General features: G+C 42.2%; 2 protein-coding genes across 8 annotated transcripts in view; one reads left to right on the forward strand and one right to left on the reverse strand.

Annotated features, from left to right (window-relative positions):
• Positions 1–3,832, forward strand: part of VSIG10L2 (V-set and immunoglobulin domain containing 10 like 2) — a 174,004-nt gene extending 170,172 nt beyond the window's left edge. For all 3 annotated transcript variants that reach the window (XM_081171631.1, XM_081171630.1, XM_081171632.1), the window contains 2 exons: positions 33–157; positions 3,147–3,832. In XM_081171631.1, the coding sequence (XP_081027757.1) occupies positions 33–157; positions 3,147–3,289 (268 nt within the window). In that variant the 3' untranslated portion in view covers positions 3,290–3,832. The remainder of the gene's footprint in view (positions 1–32; positions 158–3,146) is intronic.
• A 7,081-nt stretch (positions 3,833–10,913) lies between these two features.
• The window catches only part of CDON (cell adhesion associated, oncogene regulated), a 121,429-nt gene continuing 109,715 nt past the window's right edge, over positions 10,914–22,627 (reverse strand). For 4 of the 5 annotated variants that reach the window (XM_081171613.1, XM_081171612.1, XM_081171615.1 and 1 more), the window contains 3 exons: positions 21,339–21,418; positions 15,643–15,896; positions 10,914–15,125 (listed from right to left, as the gene is read on the reverse strand). In XM_081171613.1, the coding sequence (XP_081027739.1) occupies positions 14,962–15,125; positions 15,643–15,896; positions 21,339–21,418 (498 nt within the window). In that variant the 3' untranslated portion in view covers positions 10,914–14,961. The remainder of the gene's footprint in view (positions 15,126–15,642; positions 15,897–21,338; positions 21,419–22,627) is intronic. The other variant, XR_014002356.1, reaches the window with a different exon arrangement.

Genomic DNA, 22,627 nt, shown 5'->3' on the forward strand with positions numbered 1-22,627 from the left:
CTTCTATGTCTCTTGTGTACACTCCCCTTTAGGGCTGGCGGAGAAGCCCGTGAGCACATCAGCACTCCAGAAGATGCTGAGACAGCAGCAGGGATGGAAGGAGGGACCAGTGAGCAGCTTGGAGAGGCTTCCACGGAAGCCGAGGAAACAGCAGCAGGTAAACCAATGGCAGACCTCCACCATCACCGGATTAACAAAGTTGACTTGCATCCAAACTAGGCTTCTACTTGTGGGAGCATCCCCTAAGTGGAGTTCCGCTCATGTGAAGCTCCCACCAGGGGAAGATCTAGTGTGGTTATCCCTTTTCTTGGAAAACCCATTGTGCCTCTGAAAATCTACTCTGGAGGACTGGCAACCACAGCAGGAACTGGTGACTCACATGTGTGGACAAAGGCATCAATGAGTGCAGATTTTACATGCCTTTTGACATAGTGCAGCTCAGTTCATCCATTCAGAAACTTGGTTCTCTGGAAAGGAAACGGTTGGTTATTTATAAGTACATAAATGTCACTGCCATTCCCAGTTTTGAAGAGGCAAGCTCCCTTTTAAACTGAACAGCAGCTTGCCTCTTTGGGAATGGCAGCAGCGTACAATTTTCCTAATTAGGCACATGAATCTGTTCTCTCTTTTTGGAATTGAAGCCTGAATTTTTTATGTCGAGAGTTTGGTTTTCATTGAAAAATATAGGAAGTCTCAGCATCCTCCTGCCCTGCTTTTGTTCAGTCACATTCCACGATTCTGACCGTGCTGAGTCACTGCATTCCCCAAAGCACACAAAAAGATCACAGGTATACAAAACAAACTCCTTGCACCCAACTTGCCATTGTTAGGCATTGTTTCTGTTTGCTTGCAAGCACAAAACCTGCATTTCATTGGGACAAAGTGTCGGACCTAGGAGTCAACAATCTGGGTCAACAATCCCTCCCTTGTTTTCCCCAAACACTCTCATCCTGCAAAAATAGGGGCTGATTCTCTGCCCCAGGTTCTTTTGCAAAGGGGGAGGGAAGGGATTTCTCTGAAGTCTTCAGAAGTGGGTACAGCTCACCTGACTGGGTCTTGTTAGGAAGTGAGCCCTGTGGGAAGAGTCTTGTGCTGCTTCCCATAAGCCGCACTTCCTGGAATGCCTTGGGAGGGATTCAACACACAATGATGTGGCAACGCTGGTGAGAAATTACAGAGACAGGACAAGAGCCTCACACAACTGCAAATGATGTGGGGCTAAATGGAAAAGCCTTGGCAACCTCAAAAGGTTTAATTGAGGTAAAGGGCAGGCCTCTCTTCAGAAAATCTCTCCCCATCTTACTTTCCTTTTGCCCCTATCCAATGAATGGTCCAAGGAAAGAAGGAACTTAGTAACAGATTCTAGCAAAAAATTACAGAGACCTGTATATGCAAATGTTTGTAGCACCAAAATGTACCTTTTCTCAATTCGGAGTTGTCAACATGCTGCTTTCAATCTAGGTTTATTCTAGATCAGGTATCCCCAAACTCAGCCCTCCAGCTGTTGTTTGACTACAATTCCCATCATCCCTGACCACTGGTCCTGTTAGCTAGGGATGATGGGAGTTGTAGTCCCAAACAGCTGGAGGGCTGAGTTTGGGGGTGCCTGTTCTAGTTCTTGCTGTCCACAAGGGTGGGCATGGCTACTTGATACACATTTGACAAGCTTCCTTTGATTAGATTTCCCATGCCTTTTCCTCACTGTGCACGAGGCAGGTGAATGAAGAAGGAAGTGGTTGCAATCTTGTTATGTGCCCACTCACAATGCCATTATGCAGATGTGGATATATCCCCCAGTTGCCGGGACTTCCTCCATTTCTTTCCAAATGGACACATGGCAGGGTAATACAGAATCAAATAGCAATGAGTCCTTCTCTTCAGAAAGGGACCTATTTCTCAAGAAGCACTTTTCTGGGCAAAAAAACAAACAAAAAAACATACAATAGGTCTAGATCGTGCAATAGGTCTACATTAAAAAAAAACAACCCCCCCCCCAAGTATGCAGTTTCCATTGATTCTAGAATAGAACGTCATGTGCACATAGGCAGAAACTATTGACTGCCTTATGTTTAAAAATATATTTTTCATTTTTAAAAAACAACATTCTTATACATTTAAGACATTTTCAATTTCTATACATCTGGGACTGCTTAGATCCCTGAACTCCACACCCCCACGCCTGGTTTCCAATTTTCCTTTTCCTTCTATTACATATAATTACATTTATCTAATCCGTTTTATCTCCTTTTTTACCTTAAATCATATTACATTATAAGTACGATAACAATCCTGATAACGTTTTTAAGTATCTACAGTGGTCTTTAAGATATTCTATCATTCTTTTCCTCACTCATGACTATTTTTTTTAAATCATCTTGTTGTCTGATCTTCACGGTCATCTTTGCCATTTCGGCATAATCCATCATCTTGGTTATCCATTCTTCTTTGGTTAGGACTTTCTCTTCCTTCCACTTCTGGACGAGCAGCATTCTTGCGGCTGTTGTCGCATATAGTCTTTTAAAGTCTTTTTGCATTTCGTCTCCTGTTGAATGCCTTTCCCCCATCAGCTCACAAGCAGTGGTGTAGCTAGCTGCTCAGGCACCCGGGGCGGCGCAAATGCCCTAAACCCGGGGCAGGGCAAGCCAGGACAGAGCATGCTGTGCAGAACCTCCACAGAGTCCACAAGCCCCACGTTGCCATCTTGGGCAACGCGGAGCCTGCAGGGGCCAGTGCCACCATGTCACTCCCCAGGAGAGAGGTGTGGCTCAGGCGTGCTGCAGGCCAGGCCCCATGGTCACCCTCCTCAGTGATGACACCCGCGGTAACCCGCAACCCCCCCTTCCTATGCCACCTCTCACAAGTACAGTGGTACCTCGGGTTAAGATCTTAATTTGTTCTGGAGGTCCGTTCTTAACCTGAAACTGTTCGTAACCTGAGGTACCACTTTAGCTAATGGCGCCTCCTGCTGCCGCTGCCACCGCCGCCACACAATTTCTGCTCTCATCCTGAAGCAAAGTTCTTAACCCAAGGTACTATTTCTGGGTTACCAGAGTCTTTAACCTGAAGTGTATGTAACCTGAAGCGTCTGTAACCCAAGGTACCACTGTCTCTTATATACTTTGTGCATGTGTTTCTTCCTTTTACAGAGGTTAGCCCCGGGGAGGGTACAGAAGCCCCAGAGGATTCGGCAGTGGCCCAGGAAGAAGCCCCAGCTCCAGCGCCTGTCCCAGATCCCACCGCTGATGACCCTCCAGTTAATGTGACAATCACAGTGACCGCCACCCCGTGACCACCAGGAAATCTGACTCCCCGGTAGTCAAAATAGCTTGGGGAGAGCTATTCAGGTCAACAAGGGGAAGACACTGATATGGGGAAGGATTGCAATGCTTGAGGGAAAGTGGAGGGAGATATCAGACCCCTCCTTGAATCAGGCAAGATTTTTCTCGTCGCAGACCCTGAAGCTTCTTCCTCTTTGAAGGCAGAAGGCCACATCTAAGCGCTAGCCACAGAATCAAAAAGCTCCTTGCAGCAAATAAGGGGTAGCCTGTGAAAAATCTGGAGGATGCCTTCCTTAGAGAAAGAGATGTGCTTCTTTCCTTCCTCTTTGTAGAAGCTGGCTGGGCAGTTCCTGGTCTAGGAATGACGACGGAGAAGCCTCAGAGGTGCCACTTTAGTATGCATGTGGTTACTGAAGATTCAGAGACCTCACCTGGGAGACCTGGGACAAAATCCTGTTATCCAACAGATGCTGGTTTCTTTGTACATTAGTGGGCGTGCAGAAAACCACTGCTAATGATTGGTTGCCGCTGTTAAACAGTCTGATGCACTGACAGTGTGGAATCTTTTTTTTTCCTTAGTGGGAGAAGGAGGAATCTGAAAGTGCCTGGGATATTAAGTAGGTGTGTTGTCCCTGGGCTCCTTTAGGTTTTTTTTATAATATTTTATTAGGTTTTAACAATAGAAAAGTTTAGAAAAATACAAAAAACGAAAAAGATACAAAGTTATAAAATACAAAAATACAGACATTAAACACCAAAAAAAAGAAAAAGAAAGAACACATGTGAAAGAAAACAAAAATTTCCTCTTTCTTGATTTCTCCTCTTTAGTTAGCTTATTTTCCTGACTTCCTCACGTCTCCCATTTTTGTATCCCTTTTAAAAATTGGTTCAGCAAATTCATGTCCTATTAGTCTATCTATTATTAATCCAATCTTACATTTTGTCCCTGGGCTCCTTTAGAAAACGATAGAGTCCTAACCTCCTCTCTTCCTCCAGCATCTCAGAGGTTACTCATTTAGATGAGAGTCTAGTTACTCCAGCTTCACCTTTAAGGCTAAATCCACCCTTAAGATGTACTAGGGAAAGAGCTGCCACCATCTGCTGAGAAGCAGAAGCTCTTGCTATCAGGATCAGTTGCTTTGGATTAATAGAAAGTTGCATTGTATCACGTCAGACAGCTGGTTCATCTAGCTCAATATATTTTCACCAGGGGGCAGGGGGGAGGAGGAGGAGTTTGGATTTGATATCCCGCTTTATCACTACCCTAAGGAGTCTCAAAGCGGCTCACAATCTCCTTTCCCTTCCTCCCCCACAACAAACACTGAGGGGCTGAGAGACTTCAAAGAAGTGTGAATAGCCCAAGGTCACCCAGCAGCTGCATGTGGAGGAGCGGAGATGCAAACCCGGTTCCCCAGATTACGAGACTACTGCTCTTAACCACTACACCACACTGGCTCTCAGTGGCTCACTGGCTCTCACTGGGTAGTGATAAAGCGGAATATCAAATCCAAACTCCTCCTCTTCTTATCACTACCCTAAGGAGTCTCAAAGCAGCTAACAATCTCCTTTCCCTTCCTCCCCCACAACAAACACTCTGTGAGGTGAGTGGGGCTGCATGTGGAGGAGAGGAGACGCAAACCCGGTTCACCAGATTACGAGACTGCCGCTCTTAACCACTACACTATGCTGGAACCTATGCAATGTTCCCTCGATAACAACATTCATCACTCCTGGCTTTTGGCTATGCTGCCTGAGGCTGATGGGAGCATGCAGTACATAGCATTTGGAAAGCACCACATTTGCTACCCCTCGGTCTGCACTGACTGGCAGCACCACCTCAGAGTTTCAGGACTGTCCCAATCCCATTTGGCAATGCTGGGGACAGAACCTGGGACCTTCTGTATGTGGCCCATATGCTCTGCCACTAAAAACCGGTTTCTCTGACAGTTACGTTCAAACCAAAATGTGCAGGTGGCTATTTAACATTACACAAATTACGACCGCAGAAATGGAAAGCAAGACCTTGCTTCTAACTCAATATTTGTCTTAGGTGGGGTTTTTTTTTTAGTTTACTTGGCTGCCAGCCTGCTTTAAACCTCAGACCTATTTCTCTAATTGCTGGCTAGATCGAAACCACCAAGCTGTTTTCTACAACTCCCATCCAAGTGGAACTTGTTTAAGTCCTCAGCTGACATTAAGCAAACACATTCAGTTTGCAAGATATATAGTAGGCTGAAGAAAAGGTCGTTTTTGCCTATCTCAAGAAGATACTTGCCTCTTGGAGACAATGCCAATTGTGATGGGATCTGTGAGCCATTGACTGAAAATTTTGGTTGTTCTGATGAATGGATATCTCCATGAGTGCAAGGGCTCATCCACATTTCTGTTTGCCCCACCACTCCCCCCCAACCCCCCCCCCCATGGTTTAGCACTGAATGGGAACGAAGGGCAATTGGGTTTCCCCACAGATTGTCCTTGGTTCCCAATCACCGCTAAAGTGCTGGTTTTCCAGGGGACAGTTGCTGGGCAAAGGCAAAACTGCTCAAAGCCATACTTCCCTGGCACGGGACAAGGGGAAGTGTGAAGGAGCCCAAAGAAAGGGCCCAAACTAACCTATCATCCAGATCCTAAACACATTTACTTGGTCAAAACCACACCCACCTGCCTGATGCCAGACACCACAAGATGTGGGGCAAGTAGAAATGTGGCTGCAAATGTACCATCAGAAGCCCTAAAGTGTACTCAGGATTTTGTATTGGCAAAGAAGAGCAGTTGAGGGGCAGTAGAGCCAAGGCTTCTGGATTAGCCTGTACAAGGGACCTGCCCAAAGGGAACTCCCTTGCACACCCTATGCCTGCAGAAAGCAGGCATCAAGTCAAGTGCTACATTTAAATAACTCCATTTAAAAGATATAGAAGCACAGTCCCAGGTCGGATCTTGCCATTTTGGTAGAGATAGATGCTATCCTTTCTCCCCAATGGTCATCCTACAGGTTAAATTCACTCTTATGGGTGCCCTTTGGAGATAGAGGAGCAATAAAAGTCTCGTGGTGATTCCTGTTTCGGTAGAAGCTGCCCTCACAGCTCTACCCATGTCTGCCCCTTACGACTAGCTGACAGTCACCTTTGTGTTTGATCCACAACAACTCAGGAAATATTTCTTTGCCATAGCTATACCCTCCCTGCCGCCCCTCCTGTTAAGTCTTGCTTGATGGAAATGGTTGGACGAATCTATTGAAATGGGTCTGACGTCTCTGCTCAGCCTAGGCTCTCGGACCACCTCTTCCTTACTGTCTTTTGAAGGAGGCTGGGTAGTCTATCTGGAGCCCCAGGTCCAAGAAGAAGTGTGGTAACCAATGGACTAATTTCCCAGTTTGGAAACCTCAGTGCGATTGTATCATGCACCCATTTCAGGGCTTTGCAAAATTATTTTGCTCCTTGGGAATGGCTGCGTCCATCTCTTGCGCAAATACAAGACAACTTCTAAGTCAATGGCTATAGGTTAGCTGTTGGAGGTGAAGAAGATTCTTTTTTTTTAATCTAATGGGGAACCTGTGACTCTCCAGATGTTTTGGATTCCAACTCCCATCATCATTGACCATTTGGGCTGGGGCTGATGGGAGCTGGAGTCCAACCACACCTGAGGGCCACTAATAGTCAATCTCTGGTCTAATGTGCTGATAAAGGGCCTGAACACCAAGGAACAAAAATGGATGGGCCACTGGAAGAACACTGAACTTTAGAGCTTATTCTGTATAATTGGACTGGAGGTGGAGCAGTTGCATGTTAGAATGCTCCTGCACATCAACAGCACCTTGAATGCTGAAAGTGAGAGAATCTCCCACCAAGGTAAGAATTCTTGTCTTTTGCTAGGCTGCATTAGTTCTTCTCTACCCAGAAATTTGTGGGTGGGAGAGAGTATTCCCCCAGGCAGTTCAACCCCCACATCCCACTGCCTGACATGGTATGGTCCAGGGAGAAGAATAATTTTAAGAAGTCTCTTGAGCATGTGATGTAAATCACCCCAAAATTCATATACCCAAGAACCATGTGCAGAAATCTTCACCCAGTCAGAGCACCACAACTCTTGCCAGTGGCATCATGAAGACTTTGGAACAGGCACCCAGGGTCCCACTCAGCAACATGAGCAGGCAAGTTGGCATAAACAGAGGACTGGTTTCCCATAGCTTGAAGTGAAGTGTATTATACACATTGGTGTCTAAAAAGTGTTGTCACTGTAAGGCGATAGTCCAAAATTACTTTACTGCACCACACGCTATTACTAATGATACCACACCCCTACCCGCACCCCCTTTGTCACATTTAGGCTTTATCCTTGGGGGATAGAGTTTGCCTGGAAAAGTGGAGCTAATAATTGTTCTACAGACAGAGCCTGTAGCCATGGCTCTAGGTTGCTTGCAAGTCCTTCTTGCAATGCCCTTAAATGCTGCCTAGGTAAGTTCTGTGATTCCTGCTTTAAATGGAGATGCCAGGGGCTATGTCCATGTCTCATGCCTGCATATGCATGCGCGCGCACACACACAACTATGCTGCCAAGCTGTGGCTCAACACACTGGCTATTTGTTGCGATGAGTTTCATCAGTCAAACAGCATCACTCCCTTGGCTGATTTCAGCTCATGAGCTGGCCAATTTTGCTCTTTCTCTGTTTCCAACATGTTGTGACCTTTGAATCTTCTGTTCAAGATGGAAAGGCAGCTTATACATTCATTTACTGACATGTACCTGCCCTCCCATTTATTTATTTTTGCTGAAATCAACACAGCCATTCCTTGGTGATTTATGGTGGTCCAAATCTTAGCAGGTGGAGGAGAGGTTGAGCTGATGATCAGGGACAGAGGAATGGATTGAAGAGCCAGTTGTTTGCTCAGCTCATTGTTGAAATGAATGAGAAAGGGGGTGGTTAGGGGCACACATGCTAACAGAAGTTCTGGCTGCATCAGATTAATCCCTCCTAGTTTTAAATCCAGTGCCTCAAAGAACATAGGATGTCAACAGCTACTTTAACCATAGGAGACATTCCTTTCATTGTCTCCCAAGAGGACAGTGAGAAAAACTGTGGGAACTGCCAGCCCCACAAGCACCCACCCGGTCTCATCTGCCATGGAATCCCTGCATCCTCTCATCTCTCATTAGCGACTTGCCTGGGCCAATAAAACAGCAGCCCTAAGCAACTGGAACAATGAGACTCTTCAGCAAACAAGGCCCAGGCAAAGACCCAGACATATCGCCCCCCCCCAGCTTGTCTATGGGATCGGTGGGAGACGGCATTCACTACCCAAGCAATCTGCCTGCTTGCTATCACATTTCTGTACACAGTGCATTTTGTTGTAGCAACCTCACCACCACCACCACCACACAGACATTCTCTTCTAATATCTACACCAAAGAAAAGTTTGTGCCTCGGTCACTGGAAGCCCAACTCCTGCGTAACCGGTTTCTCTGCAATTAAAAAGGCATACCACCACATTCTGCCTTTCTGTAAGGTTCCCTAGCCCAGAAATTGGGAACAAGCGGCCATTCAGGTCTTGTCGGACTCTCTGTTCCCATCAACCCCAGCTAGCATGGCCAATGGTCAAGGATGTTGGTGGTGGGTCACAAGTTCCTGACCTCTGCCTGAGTCCAACAGCGCCATGTGGCTTCAGCCATTGTCACTGGGCTCCAGACTTTTTGAAGATTCCTCTCCTTTTAAGGGTTGCATTAACACCAAGTACTGCTTTTGCTCATCATTGGCACGCAGCTAGGAAATAATTCACAACTATGTAATTCAAATCACAGGAACCCACTCTTAGGATCTGGATCAGGGAACACTTTAAAAGCAGGTTCCTTCAAGGAATCTTGTTTTGGGGTATATGTTGAGGCTGCAACATCCACGGTCTCCGTAGGCCATGACAAGAAAGGATTCCATTTCCTACCTTCTTAAGAGCGATCATAGGATTTGTGGAACATATTTAGATAGGCAGAACAGCAGCTCAAAAAGTTGAAACAAGGAGATAGGGGTGTGGCAAAAATCATTGACCAATTATATGAGGATGGGTGGGCAAAGGAGTGATGTAGAAGCTGTGGAGGCGTCGCTGCAGGTCCAGTTTTAAGGCAGTGGCTACTCAGAGATAGCTGGAGAGGGGTCTCGTAGGGAATTGTGAGGATTTCTAGTGTAAGATTTTATAGACAAGGCAGTCTGACCAACTGCAGGAAGCAGTCTTGGTGCAGAGCAGTTTCACAGGCTGGTTTGACTACACTACACTTTCCCTTAGAGCAATCTAGGAGCTTCTCAACTTATGTCCTTCTCTTGAGGTGGTGAGGAGGGAAGAATGCTGTAGCATTCCGGTCCTGCTTCCACGCTTCCCCCAGGCATCTGGGTGGTCGCTACAAGAACAGGATGATGAGCAAGATGGGCCCCTGGCCTGATTCAGCAGCTGGCTTCTTATGTATTCATCTTTATAAAAACACTTCTAAACTTCATTGGGGGCCCTTTTCAGAGTTGACAGTTGTGGAAGATAACTGAAATGCCGCAAACATTAAAGGCCATTTAGACAGGTAACACAGATCCACAACAGGCAATATTAAAAATACACAAGGCTTGGCAGCATACACGTTATGTGAAAAAGGTGCAGTTTGCTTTTTGTCCCTGAAATGGCATCCAATTCCACAATTATTACAAGCCTGTTCTAATTGTCTGCTGGAAAAACTGGTCCCCAGAGGAAGGCAACCATAGTAAGCGCTTGATATTTTATATGAAACCTCCACAGCAGTTTTAAGCACCAATGCAGTATAGCAACAGCTGGTTATGGGATGGCAGTGGCAAACACATGGAAGCACTGTAATCCTCAAGCGCAGCCTTCCCTCACCTGCTCTCCAGGTGTCAGGACTATAGCTCCCATCAGCTCTAGGCAGCAAAGCCATGGCTAGGGAATATTGGGAGTTATAGTTCAACACTTTGGAACAGCACCAGGTGAGAGAAGGCTGACCTAATGTCACCATTTAAATAAGGTGTGTGCCAAATAGTGGATTTGAAATTAGTTATTATTAGTTATTATTACTATTCCAAATGTATTATCAAACACCAATTTAAACACCATAAAATAATGTATGTATAAACTTATGTATAAACTAAAAAACATCAAACCTATAGAGGGCAGCAAAAAAATAACCCAATTGATCTATTGGGTTCAGTAAAAAAAAAAGCTTGGGAAAATAAAAAAGGACTTCACCTGTTGTAGGAAAACTATCAGAGTGGGTGCCAGAGGAACTTTTCTGGGGAGAGCATTCCAAAACCAGGGCACAATTATTGAAAAGGTCCTGAAAATATCCCCATATGTCCGGGGTAAACACATAGTATACTAACCAATCATTTAATTTTATGATGCGCAGGTGTGTGTGTGTGTGTGTGTGTGTGTGTGAGAGAGAGAGAGAGAGAGAGAGAGAGAGAGAGAGAGAGAGAGAGAGAGAGAGAGAGAGAAAGAAAGAAAGAAAGAAATGTTGTGTGTACTACTACTAATACCAAAATAACAATAACAAAGCACCGTTAAGCAGTTAACTTACTTGGTATAGCACTTGGAAACCATAATTCTGGAGAATTCAGATTTAAACATTGGAGACTGAAACACCAGACAGCAATTGTAACTATTACACCAAAGCAGCAGCATTCTCTTTAATATTAAAAACAAGGAAAATCCTGCCCAAACCTACATCATTTAAACATATGTACAATTTTCTTTTTTAAAAAAGAATATTACAACTTTTAAAGGAAAATATAGTGTATTTTTTTCTATATGATACAAAAGACATGCATCTTTAAAACCATTTATTTGCAAAAGAACAAGAATTACAAATATTAGAACGCTTGCTGGTTAGACAGCAATACTTTATTTAACCAAGTTGCTTTAAGAGATTGGAGGGGGATAAGACCTTTTATAATGAAGACCAGTATCCCTTAACCTGGTACCCTTCAGAAGTTGACTCCATCAGCTTTAGCCAGTATGACCAATGTTTTGGGATTATGGAAATTGTAATCCAGCAACATACAGAGGGCACCAGGTTGAGAAATGCTTCAGTTCCATAGGCAGGACATATGCCATCAAGAAAGTTGTTTAAAAAAAACTTGTCAAAGCTGAAGTTGTTTCCCAGCACTGGCTCCTTATATTGAAGTAAGGAGGACAGATTTCAGTGGGACATACTTCCAATTTTGTGCTTGGACTTACATACCTGCTAGTGCCATGCATAACATGGATAGCTGTGGTATAATAATATATCGCTGCATCAGTTCTTGCCATTTTAAAATAGTCAGAAGCCCTTCTAATAAGTCAGAGACCTTGAGGATGAACAAAAGGAGAACATCTAACCTATCACAAGCCAAAATTGTGCATTTTCTTTCTGCTTTAACATAATCTGCATCTTACCATGAGGACACATGTCAGATGCCAAACTACTGATGACAGACATGAAGAATTTGTCTGTGGCAGTAATATATTCTGATCATGAATTTTGTATATGAGAAATATTCAGGGAAAATATGCTAAACACTAAAAGCATGAGATTGAATGTGGAGTTTAGACTTCTACTTGCTTATTTGGTTCCAAAGCTCTGTGAAGACATGAGGAGTAGAAACATTGAGAAGCTAGCATTCTAAAGTTTTTAAACAAGATGCTGTAAGTCTCATGAAAGTGCTTTGTGAGCCATTAAAAAGTCCCACAAATTTATTGTGCTTAATGAATTTGAAAAGGCAGTGACAGCTTAAGTGGATACCAAGTAGGAAGGCACATTATTAGCCATCAGTACATGCAAAAACAAGATTTTCTTAGGTTTCCTGGCCAGAAGTCACTAGTCAGAATCTAATATGATAGTGGACACTGAATGAGCACGTGGCTCAGAGAAACTTGGCCACTTGTCTATGCTTTGCAAGGTTCATAATTACACACCTATGATTGAGGGAATACTCACAATCCCCCTAAAATATAAAGGCAATATATAACTTTTATAAATAAAATACAATAAAAAGGAAAAACACTTAAAACAGTGTCACACAATATAAATAAAGCAGTCCTTGATGAGATTATACTACAACAGATTACAAACTCTTTCCCAGCCTCCAAGTATGACTTTCTCAGTTCCACATCAAAAGGCTCATGTTACCTGCCTGGACTCTTTTGAATTGAAGTGGCCTCGTATGACAGAGAAGGTGCCAGACTCCCTTAAATTCCCACATCAAAGGTACTCTGACATTCTTGCTTTTTGAAAAGGCAAATATAATAATTGTCTCCAAACCAGCTGGGACTTTGCTTCCACCAGGTCACATTCATTTGCTAGCTGTCACTCCCCCTCTAAGGCTTTGAAAAGTAATTTCTCGGAAGTCTCCAGCCGTTAGTTTAGTTTGGAGATGAGCAGAAGAGATGTTCTGTGGGCCTAATTATAAATTGAATCTTGTTCTAATTTCCTACAAAGAAAGGGGTCCTTGCACAGTAACCCAAATAAGCACTGCAAATTCTCATTAGGGAGCCTTATTTATAAAATTATATAATATACATAATATATTATATAAAATAATCGCACACTATATACACACACAGCATTTGACAATTGCTGCAACAGATATAAAAATACAAAGCTTGTCTTTATCGCGCGCGCACACACACACTCACAAAACACACAAATGTTACTCAGTATGGTACATTGCACCTATGAGCACCTCTGCTCTTCTGTATGGGGCTTGCAATTACTATTCAGTATATTTGGCCTTTCCTCTATTCCCCCCCTCACCCCTTCTTCAAACGGGGCGTTTCTAGTTCCTGGATCTAGCTAGGAAAATGAATTCATATTGCCGCGGGGCAACTGCAAATATAGTGTTACGTGCCTCCAATTCGTGGAGCTGTTTTACAAGTGTAAGTTTGTTTTATTTGTGCTGGTTAAAACTGGGAGAAGGTGGAAATATGCAGCTAGCCTTGTGACGTCCACATTGTGCCCTCAGCTATTTCTGAAGCACAGGCAGCTTTCTTAAAGATACATATACAGGTGTTGTACAACTTGGCTGCAAGTCTGACACAACCATTGAATAGTGTTGGGCGCTGTGGGGTGAAGCAGCTATTTTCTACTCCAAAAGAAGTGAAAAAAGGGTGTTAAACATTCTGCATTACCCCCAACCCTAACTGCCCTGCTTTTACACCTACTATCCAAGTTCCATGAAGATACACAGAATAATCATGATAATCTCTGGGAAGCTCCCCCTCCCCCCCAAATATTTTATTCAAGTTGGCAACCCTGGGAAGGTGTAAGGCAAAGGACTTGAGTCTGAAGCTGGTGCCTAAACCAAATGAACAAAATGTTCTAGAGGCCTTACATTCTAAGCTTGATTGTGTAATGCTCCAGTGTATTTATAAAGCAGCCAAAGCAGAACCCTTTTCTGGACCAACTTCTGGCAAAGGGCGAGTTTGTACAACCTATTTCATAGAATGTGTTGCTAAACTTAACTACCAACAACTAGCACTTTTGTCCTCAAACCTCTCTCAATACTGCTCCATCTTGTGAAAGTGACTAGTTATAAAAGGTTCTAACTGCGGATTAACCAGGACAACTATTCTCAACTTCCTCCATTCTGGCCATTTCCCTCCTGGTGTTTACCTCTCTATTTCCTTAATGTGGACCGTGTATGAACTTATTTACCCTTAAAGCAAACACCAGAAACACAAATTTGAGGGGGGGGGGAGATAGGAGGGAGCCATTTTCAATCCAGAACAATTTTGATTGCTTCCCTAAATCACTGACATCAAATTCTCCCCTTGCTTTTTTTAACCCAAGCATCCTACAAAGCCTTTCAAAAAAGCTCACCTAACCCAAGTAGAAAATGTGCCCTGTACATTCTCCTTGATGCACAGGACACATAACAGGAACATCAGGAAACAAATCAAAACACTTTAGAATGGCAACAAGGGGCACCGGTGCAAAATACCCATGCTCAACTCTTCCACCCAGCAGTAAGGATTACATATGTGTCTGCCAACCATTAATTGTTGCCCATGTTGTGCCTTTCACTATCTGGAACGAGTATGGCAAGAACTCCACACCTCAACTACTACATTCACTTAAATGAGCCTCTCTTCAGTCCTGCCATTTTCCAACAAGTGTTCGCTAGCACTGACTGAGAACCAGACTTCCATTGAAAGTTCCATGTTTTTCCACATTAGGGTGTTTAGAGTTAGGTGGCAACAGTTCATTAATATGCTGTAACAGTTTAAATTTCCATAGCCAAAAGTTCATTCTGTTTTCATTTGCACTGAACCATCCTGTGGAGTTATATCACCAAATTGTAAATTATAAACTGAAGATCAGCTTGGATCTGAACCAATCCAATAAGCACTTCTCCTAAATGTTTGCACTAAAGTGAAGCTGTATTCTTCCAATGTCCATGGAAAACATTTTAGTATGTTTCCTGTAATGACAACATACCTTCAGATAGTCACAATGGTGTCGTGCTGGGAAGGATGGGAAGGAATTTCTCAAGACATAAATAAAATGAAAAGGCAAAAGGCTTTCTTAAAAACATACATTCATAGGACACTACACCAAAAAATAAATAGCATCTTTTATAATTAACATCCTGTTGTAAGTCTCTTTCAGCGACTCTGCTGTGCAGTTACTGGCTTTAAGTGGGGAGGGGAAGGAGGTCAGTTCCTTAAGTCTCTTGTACTTGGAGCTGTCGAAGACTCCCCAAACCGTCCAACGTAACGCCATTTGAAATCCCTTCTGTCTTTTCATTGCAGTCTTTTGAAAGAGGCTGGAGAATCAGGGGGCTCCAGCTCAACATGTGATCTGATGTTTCCAAATGTGCACTGTGATCTGCAAATTAAAAACACAGCTATTATCATCTAGTTGTCTATTAGCAACTTCAACAACCATCCAATTTATCAAGAGGCTTCATACAAGCTCCAACAGGCTGGGAAACAAGACTACTATTTGATGAATCATCAACATTCCTCCCTCCCCCGCTGTCCTGCAGCTCTTCTATCCTAAGTAGCTAGTTTGATTAATCTTAGTTGCTGAAACAGAAGATCACAGCCGAAGGTGGTCTTGGCAGAGATTTAAATAAATTAGCACAGTGTTTAAAACTATTTAGTCACCACAAATAATCCAAGGAGAGTACTGGATGAAATCCATTTTTAAAAAAGAAAAAGAAGCCCGCAGTTTAAGCACCACAGCACCAAATTCCATAACATGCACAGGGAACCACAAGAAGCTTAAGTATTTAATCTCAGTCTGAGTTTGGTTTCTGTGCTAAATTGCTCTGATTATAAATAAAAAGCAACTGCCTCGGAGGCAGCTATATATTTCCACAATTCCCAAAATGCTGGCGTACCTTCTATACAATCTGTACTGAGTGGATTCACATTTTCTTGGTCACAGGAGTCCCGAGGAGATGGGGGATCCACTTTCTCCTTGCCGTCTTCCTCTGCCTCAGCATTGCATCCGGGCGTTGTGGACGCTAAGCACATCGCAACCATCATATGATTCAACGGTTTCATTTCTAAACTGTCCTGCTGATAAGGTGCTACGATGGGCATCACAGCTGCAGGGTTGCTTCCAAAAGTGCCACTGGTTTTAGTGAAGCACCTAGAAAAAGTCAAACACGTTCATGGAAAATGGCTCACTATAAAGTATACTGTAAATCACTTTGTGATGCACCTTATAGAGTGATTCATAAATGAAATAAACAATGTTTCATTACCCAGTTGTACAAAATAGAGATTTTTTTTATTTTTTTTAAAAAAGACAGCTCCCACTAAGTGCTCTCTTACACATTTTTAATTGGGGTATTTTTTTGGAAATATAAGAAAAAGAACTTCAATATCAATTTGCTCTTTCAATTGGTAACTCAACCTCTGTTAAAGTGCTGCTGATAGAGTGATTACATTCAATATTGGATTCTTCAGCATTGTAAACTTAGAAAGTGAGAACATGCTTTCTAAGCCTTCCCAGAAAGAATCTTTGATAATTCTCTCTCATTCTGGATTGTGAAAGACTAGTCAAGCAGGGAAGGAAGTCAATTCCTTATAGCGGAATCTACTTAGCCTTTGAACAACAAAAAAAGGCATCTTACAGCTAAAATCCTTTGTAGACATGCCCAGAGCTAATCCAAAGTGTTGGGAAACTGCCAGTGCTATAAATGTTTGCAGCTGGAGAACCAGCTTCTAAGGACACTGAGGTGGTTATCAACTTGCTTTTTCAACTTTCAAGATATATGCTAACAAGTACTTAACTATATTATTTGTAACTAAACAAATGAGAAACCAAAGCACACCCATATCTATTTAAGACAGGCATATGAACTGAAAATCTGGGACACAAAGCATGTGAACAATTAAGAATATTCTCCAAAACTATGATAGAAGTAGCAAAAATATTTTGACACTGCAGTTCATCCTCTCACATATATACATGTTTACAGTGATTTAAATTAAACCTTTTCTTGTTACAGGGTTTATTATGAGAACTTGAAATAAAACATAGAAAGTATTCTTCCACCAAGTAGAGGTACTACTGGCATAAACATTCTTTGAATTCATTCACTTTTCATTGACTATGGTTTGCTAGCTCTCCATAATTATCTCCTAGGAAGAAGATGATTAACATGAAGATCTGTCTTAAATTATTCCTTGGCAACCACACCACTTATTCACAATGGCTGTCAAAATACATCCTAAAGCTACATAATATTTAGCTTTACAGACAGCAAGCTTATTATGTGGAACTTTCTTTAGCCACAGAAGCAGAATCATAATTAGAAATGCTTTGTTATTTATACTGTGCCAACGACGTGCTTTGCACTTCACAGAAGCAACCAAAAAGTCACCCTGCTGCAAGTAGCTTACAATCTAACTTTCGTCATGATGAGAGACAACAGAGCTAGGAGAAGGGGATTAATGTGAGCAGATGGAAATACACAGAGACTGTGTTTTGGCTTGTGATCAAGATTAAGAAGTTAGGGCACAGGATTCATAGAAGAGGTGGATTCGGAGGAGGAATGTGAATGGAGAGAGATAAGATTCATTTCACAAATGGAACACTCATATGGACAAATACAACACAAGCTGCAAGATTCTTATTTGCAGGATAATTAAAATGTGTCTCAAGTTAACAAGCCATCCTCTTAATTTTTAAAAAACTTTCAGGCTCCCTTAACCTTGTACAAGTGGAAGAGTGTCTAGACAATGTAGCACAGAGCAGCATATATCTTTCTGCACCGTGTGAGAACCTACAGACTTGAACAAATGGATATTCAAGACCTTAGCAGGAGTGCTATTGCCCTTTCTCCATATCTATATTTTCTGCCAAGACAAGGAACTGAGCTGCTGCTTGCACACGTTACCAGCCAGGGTCTGTCTATGTCTTCCAGCACTGCTGGATTATTCCATGAAGTTCCTGTGGCATAACGTTCCCACGACTATTTCACAATCCCCCAGGAAGGTCGTAGCCCACATCTTGAGACCATGAGAGTTACCCCAAATATACATTTGCATCTCCTACATTTACCAACTAGAGGATTATTTATTCCATTCTATACCCCATTAGGATGCCTAAGCACTGTCATTTTCAGCTAAGACACAGCACAACTCTACCAAGTTAAAAAAAACCTGATGCTGCATTTACACAATTTACATACAGAAGTCACTTTACGTCTGAGCTTTAAAAGCCAGCCAGAACAGGGAAGGTTATGTCTGTCGCAGAATGAGGCAGTAAAATGGACTGCATCAGACTACAGGTGGAAAGATATTTTTGAATGCTCGGCTAAAACCTCCCCTCATTACAGCTAAGGGTTCTATTCCTGGCAAGGCTTTTAAACCAATATGGGGATCATATAACAATGATACCTATAGTCTCAAGTTTCTATCTTCTTAGAGGCCATGCTCCGCATCTCACCGCCATCATAGGTCCAGCAGGATACTGCATACTTGGCTGCAGTGTCTAGACTCTGGAACGGTCTTTGGGAGAGTCAACTGGTCCTTTCTTTAATGCCATTTATGTGAATTGAAAAGATTTTGTTCTGCCACATTTTTAGCTTGATTTGAGTAATTCAAACCTGTTGCTGTATATTTTTAACAGTTCTATTATTGGTAAGTTGTTATGTTTTGATTTACAGTTGTGAGATGCCTTGTGGGTTAGGAGTTTTTATAAATTCTGCTGCACGTGTAAACCTAGCCTAAAAATACTTCTGGAAGGTATCCAGGCTGAGACCTCAATGGAAATCTATAAGGGAGTTCCACATCTGTAAGGCAACAACTAAGAACCTCTGATTAGGAGCCTCTGCTCTTCCAATAGTATAGTCAAAGTGCTGGTTTCCAAATGTATATTTAAATGCGCATATCAAAACAATTGCAACCTCAGCCCTACCTGAGCAATCGGATCCTTCCCATATCCTATTGCAAGACTCACAGAGATTCCCAAAAAGAATCACAAATGCAGACAGCAGAGGCAAATGCTGATGCGCACACTGTGGTCTAACCATAATCGTGAAATTAACTCTCCTGGTGTATTTTTAACGGAAGACCTGTAAAATCCAACTTTTGATAGTCAGCATAGATCTACTACTACATTTTTGTCTGATTCTATTTGAAAGGATAGTACACTTGCTTTACAATTTGCAACGCAGAATGGCTTGAATGCTGGGAGATAACTTTTTCTTTAAAAAAAACATTATTCGCTTTGTGCATCTAAAGTAATAAACTCATAAATATGTGACTGACTCAAAACACAGGCAACTATAAGTAGAGATTGTGCAATCCTGGGATCATAGTTACATCAGTCTTTGATTAGAGAAGATTGGGATGACTGCACCACACTCAATACTAAGAAAAACTGACACCACAAAACTGCTACACAGTTCTACGGTACAATCATCTATTTTAGAAGCTGTGCTTACTTAAGTTGACAGCAAAGGAATTAAGAATGGCTCCTGACTAAGCCATTTAATTTCCGCTTGTTTTACACTGAAGGGCAAGAAACTGGCTATATTCTGGAATGAACAAACTTAAAAATGTTTGCATGAGGGTTTTCCCCTTACTCCACAAGCCACTAAGCTCAAAATATACAGCCGACACAAGGAGTGCTTTTTATCATCTGTAAAAGAGAACTATTACCCCAGGTGTATTTAAAACAGTCTGACCAGGAAAACATTAGTATTGATCCACAAATGTTGAGTTTGTTTGATCTAAGGGCCCAGAAGGGTCAGCTGTGTGCAAAATAAGACCAAATTAACCCTGGTAATCAACCAGAGCATTCCACGTGTCCCCTGCAGACAGACAGTGGTTTCTCGCTGACTACGGTGTGCAATGTTTGCTAATGGAAAGTTGCAAAAATCAAGGGTAAGACTAAAGAGATGTTGACTGAACCTCCCTCCCACAAGATGTGACTTCCCACTCCTGCCACCATGGAACCCAGAGAGTCACTCTTGAAATTTGATAGTCTCACTAGAGCAGCCTCTGGTGCACCTAAGGGAGTTGCAGTTGAAATGAGAAAGCCAAAGAATTCAGGTGCGTGTGCAGAGATGTTTGGCAGCATACATGGCGCTCTGATTCGCCAACTAGTTATTGCTGTGGTCATTTAAGAAACTTGGGGGGCGGGGATTGGCACCTTTTACAAAAGAGTAAAGTGGAAATATCTAACAATGATAATATTACCTCTGCTTGATTATCTTTATTACTAGTTCTATCCAATCACCCAGTTTCTCTTGATGTGCACATGCAGTTAGCTTCTTTTAGAATAATGAAATTGTCTGTTGCAGCATGAAACTTTCAGCCTAGAAATGATGAGCTTGTAACAGCTGTTCTTTCCTGTCATTGTGCTTCCTAAGAGCGTTTTTCTGCGTCGATGGATGGCTTTTGTGGCAACTAGATACTATACATTTGAAGATGGAACTGTTTTCAGGACTGCAAAAGCAGCCAAATGTATCCAGTGCTAAGCAGTGAGCCACACCCAACCTTGTGGCTGGTTCTTGGACAGCTTCATTTCTCCTGTTGACTCTTATAAACGTTATGTGAAATGACATATTTTTGCATCTGTGGAAACTGGAAATTCTCTTGCTTGATGCTACATTTTTTGGGTGTGGTGTTTAGCCTGCCATTGATCTGAAGTCTCATGAGAAGGGTTCAGAGATACTTCGCGGCAAAATGCAGATCCTGTATTTTTGGAGGTACTCAGCTCATTACCTAACTGCATGCCCCATCCTCACTACAAGGATAAGAGGTCTGTTAAAAAACCTTCCATACTTCAAAACTGTCAATCCAGTACTCCCATTTTGCAACTGGAACATACAAATTGAGCAGATAATCTGCATTTCTTGTGTTTGTTCTTGTGTTTTGCTGTACAGAGCTTGGGGACTTTTGCCTTATTTTGGGGCCTCTTCATAGTAATAATTCAATATAAAAGGAAGAAAACAGAGTGTATCTGCTGGTCTATCATATACCAATGCAATATCATAGAGGGAACAAGAAAGATGCTCCAGTTGGGAAAAGACTGGAAGGTGCTGGTAGATGGGGAAGATAAAAGAGAAGGGATGGCAAAAGAACTATGCCTCTTGGAAGCTTAGCTTACAAACTAAGCTACGAGGATCCAGAGAGAAGCTCCTCTGGGTGATGATATTCATCCCTTGTTTGGGATGTTTGAGACACCCATGTTGAAATCACAGTGGTATGATAACCACAATAAACCTAGAAGATTTGCAAGCTCACCCATTCATTTGCAATGGCAAGGTAACAGAACACAAGATTAGATTATTTTTATCCTGAGGCAGCATCACCAGCTGCTATGGTACCTGTTTCTGGACTCAAAGTATTCAAGAAATCCCAGGAAGCTGCTGTTAAAGTGCCAACATCTTAGGATGCACATTTCCATAAAATGTAACAGCTTTTATAAATAAATCTTGCATAGTCTTTATGTGACAATCAGGGATAAATAGCAACCTCCACTTGAAAGCCCCTAAAATGCATAGGTGTAGAAAGCAACTGGAGCAGACTCAATCCCAAAGCTCACTTTATTCTCTCTCCCCTGGTTTACTACCTGTTATTGTTCCGACAGTTCCGGCAGTTCGCGCATTCTGAAGGGTCTGTCTGAGGCATAGCTGTGTATACACCACCACCCTAGATAAATTGGGGGTTTGGGGTGGGGAGAGAATAACAAATCAGAATAAATTCAAGCCCTTAAGCATGCCATCTGTCACAATTAACAACAACAACAGATTCTATTCTAATTTGTAATGAAGTTTGGCATTCATCAAAAAGACAGAGCTCACAGTATTGCAAAATTTGTTTTGCAAAGCCTAACTTTCAGCATGTAAGCTACAGCAAAAACTAACAGCTGTAGCTTGCCCATGTATGTTGTAATTTCCTTGGCTCTATTTTCAGCCGGTAGTGCCCAACTCAAATTTGACAAAACTGAAAATGCTTCACACACAGATGAGACAGGAAAGCTTTCCACTACAGACTTTTGTCTGCTTGTGGAGACAAGATATACATGTGGCTAGTATGATGAATACATCTGACTGATTTTCTTGGAATTAATTTGATTAGATCAGCTTGCTTCACCAAACTCAGTTTTGAAATGTTCTTTATTTTCACAGATGCAATAATTCACCAGCCAAGAGTGATTTGGGGTTTGGGGGTGAGAGGGATTTTGAATTGTTGGTTTTGGCTGCAGAATTTTACAAATAAAAATGCTAAGATTAACACATACCTCACTGCTGAATGAAAGGGAGATGCAGGTTTGAGGAATATTTGAAAATGAGGTAGTACAGGTGGCAATAAAAATCCTTATTAACTACTCAAGACTGTGAAAGACCATTTTACATCCAAGACTCAAACTCTGCTGAACAAATCTTTCTGTCCAATATTTGACTATGAAGACATCCAAAGCAAAACTGCTCCTGTGCTCTAGTCCTAAGTTGCCACATTTGCTCAACGCAATAAATTTGCTCACCAGTAAATCATAAGAACCATAGTTCTGTGTGTGGGTCAGAGGGCTTTAAAAGAACGTACTATAAAGCTACACAAAATTCCAATTTCATGCTCCAATTTAGCCCTGGTGTGTTGTTTCAAGATGAAGAGGACAAATTAGAATATTATAGGCAGATTCTCACTTTGATATTATGGATGGGGCAAGTACAACAGACACATGGCTCTCATTAAGTGGAAGAGTGTCTCTATATAAATGTCAGTATGCAGTCCTTTGAAATAAACAAAACCAGTGAATAAGAAAAGAAAAGGTCTTTGCTTTGGATTATTTTATAGGCATGCATGCTGAACTACAGATTTCATATTTAGTTTAAGAGGTACTACAGTGCACACTCGGGT

Source organism: Podarcis bocagei (genome assembly GCF_964188305.1).
Source record: "Podarcis bocagei genome assembly, chromosome: 15".
Lineage (NCBI taxonomy): Eukaryota > Metazoa > Chordata > Lepidosauria > Squamata > Lacertidae > Podarcis > Podarcis bocagei.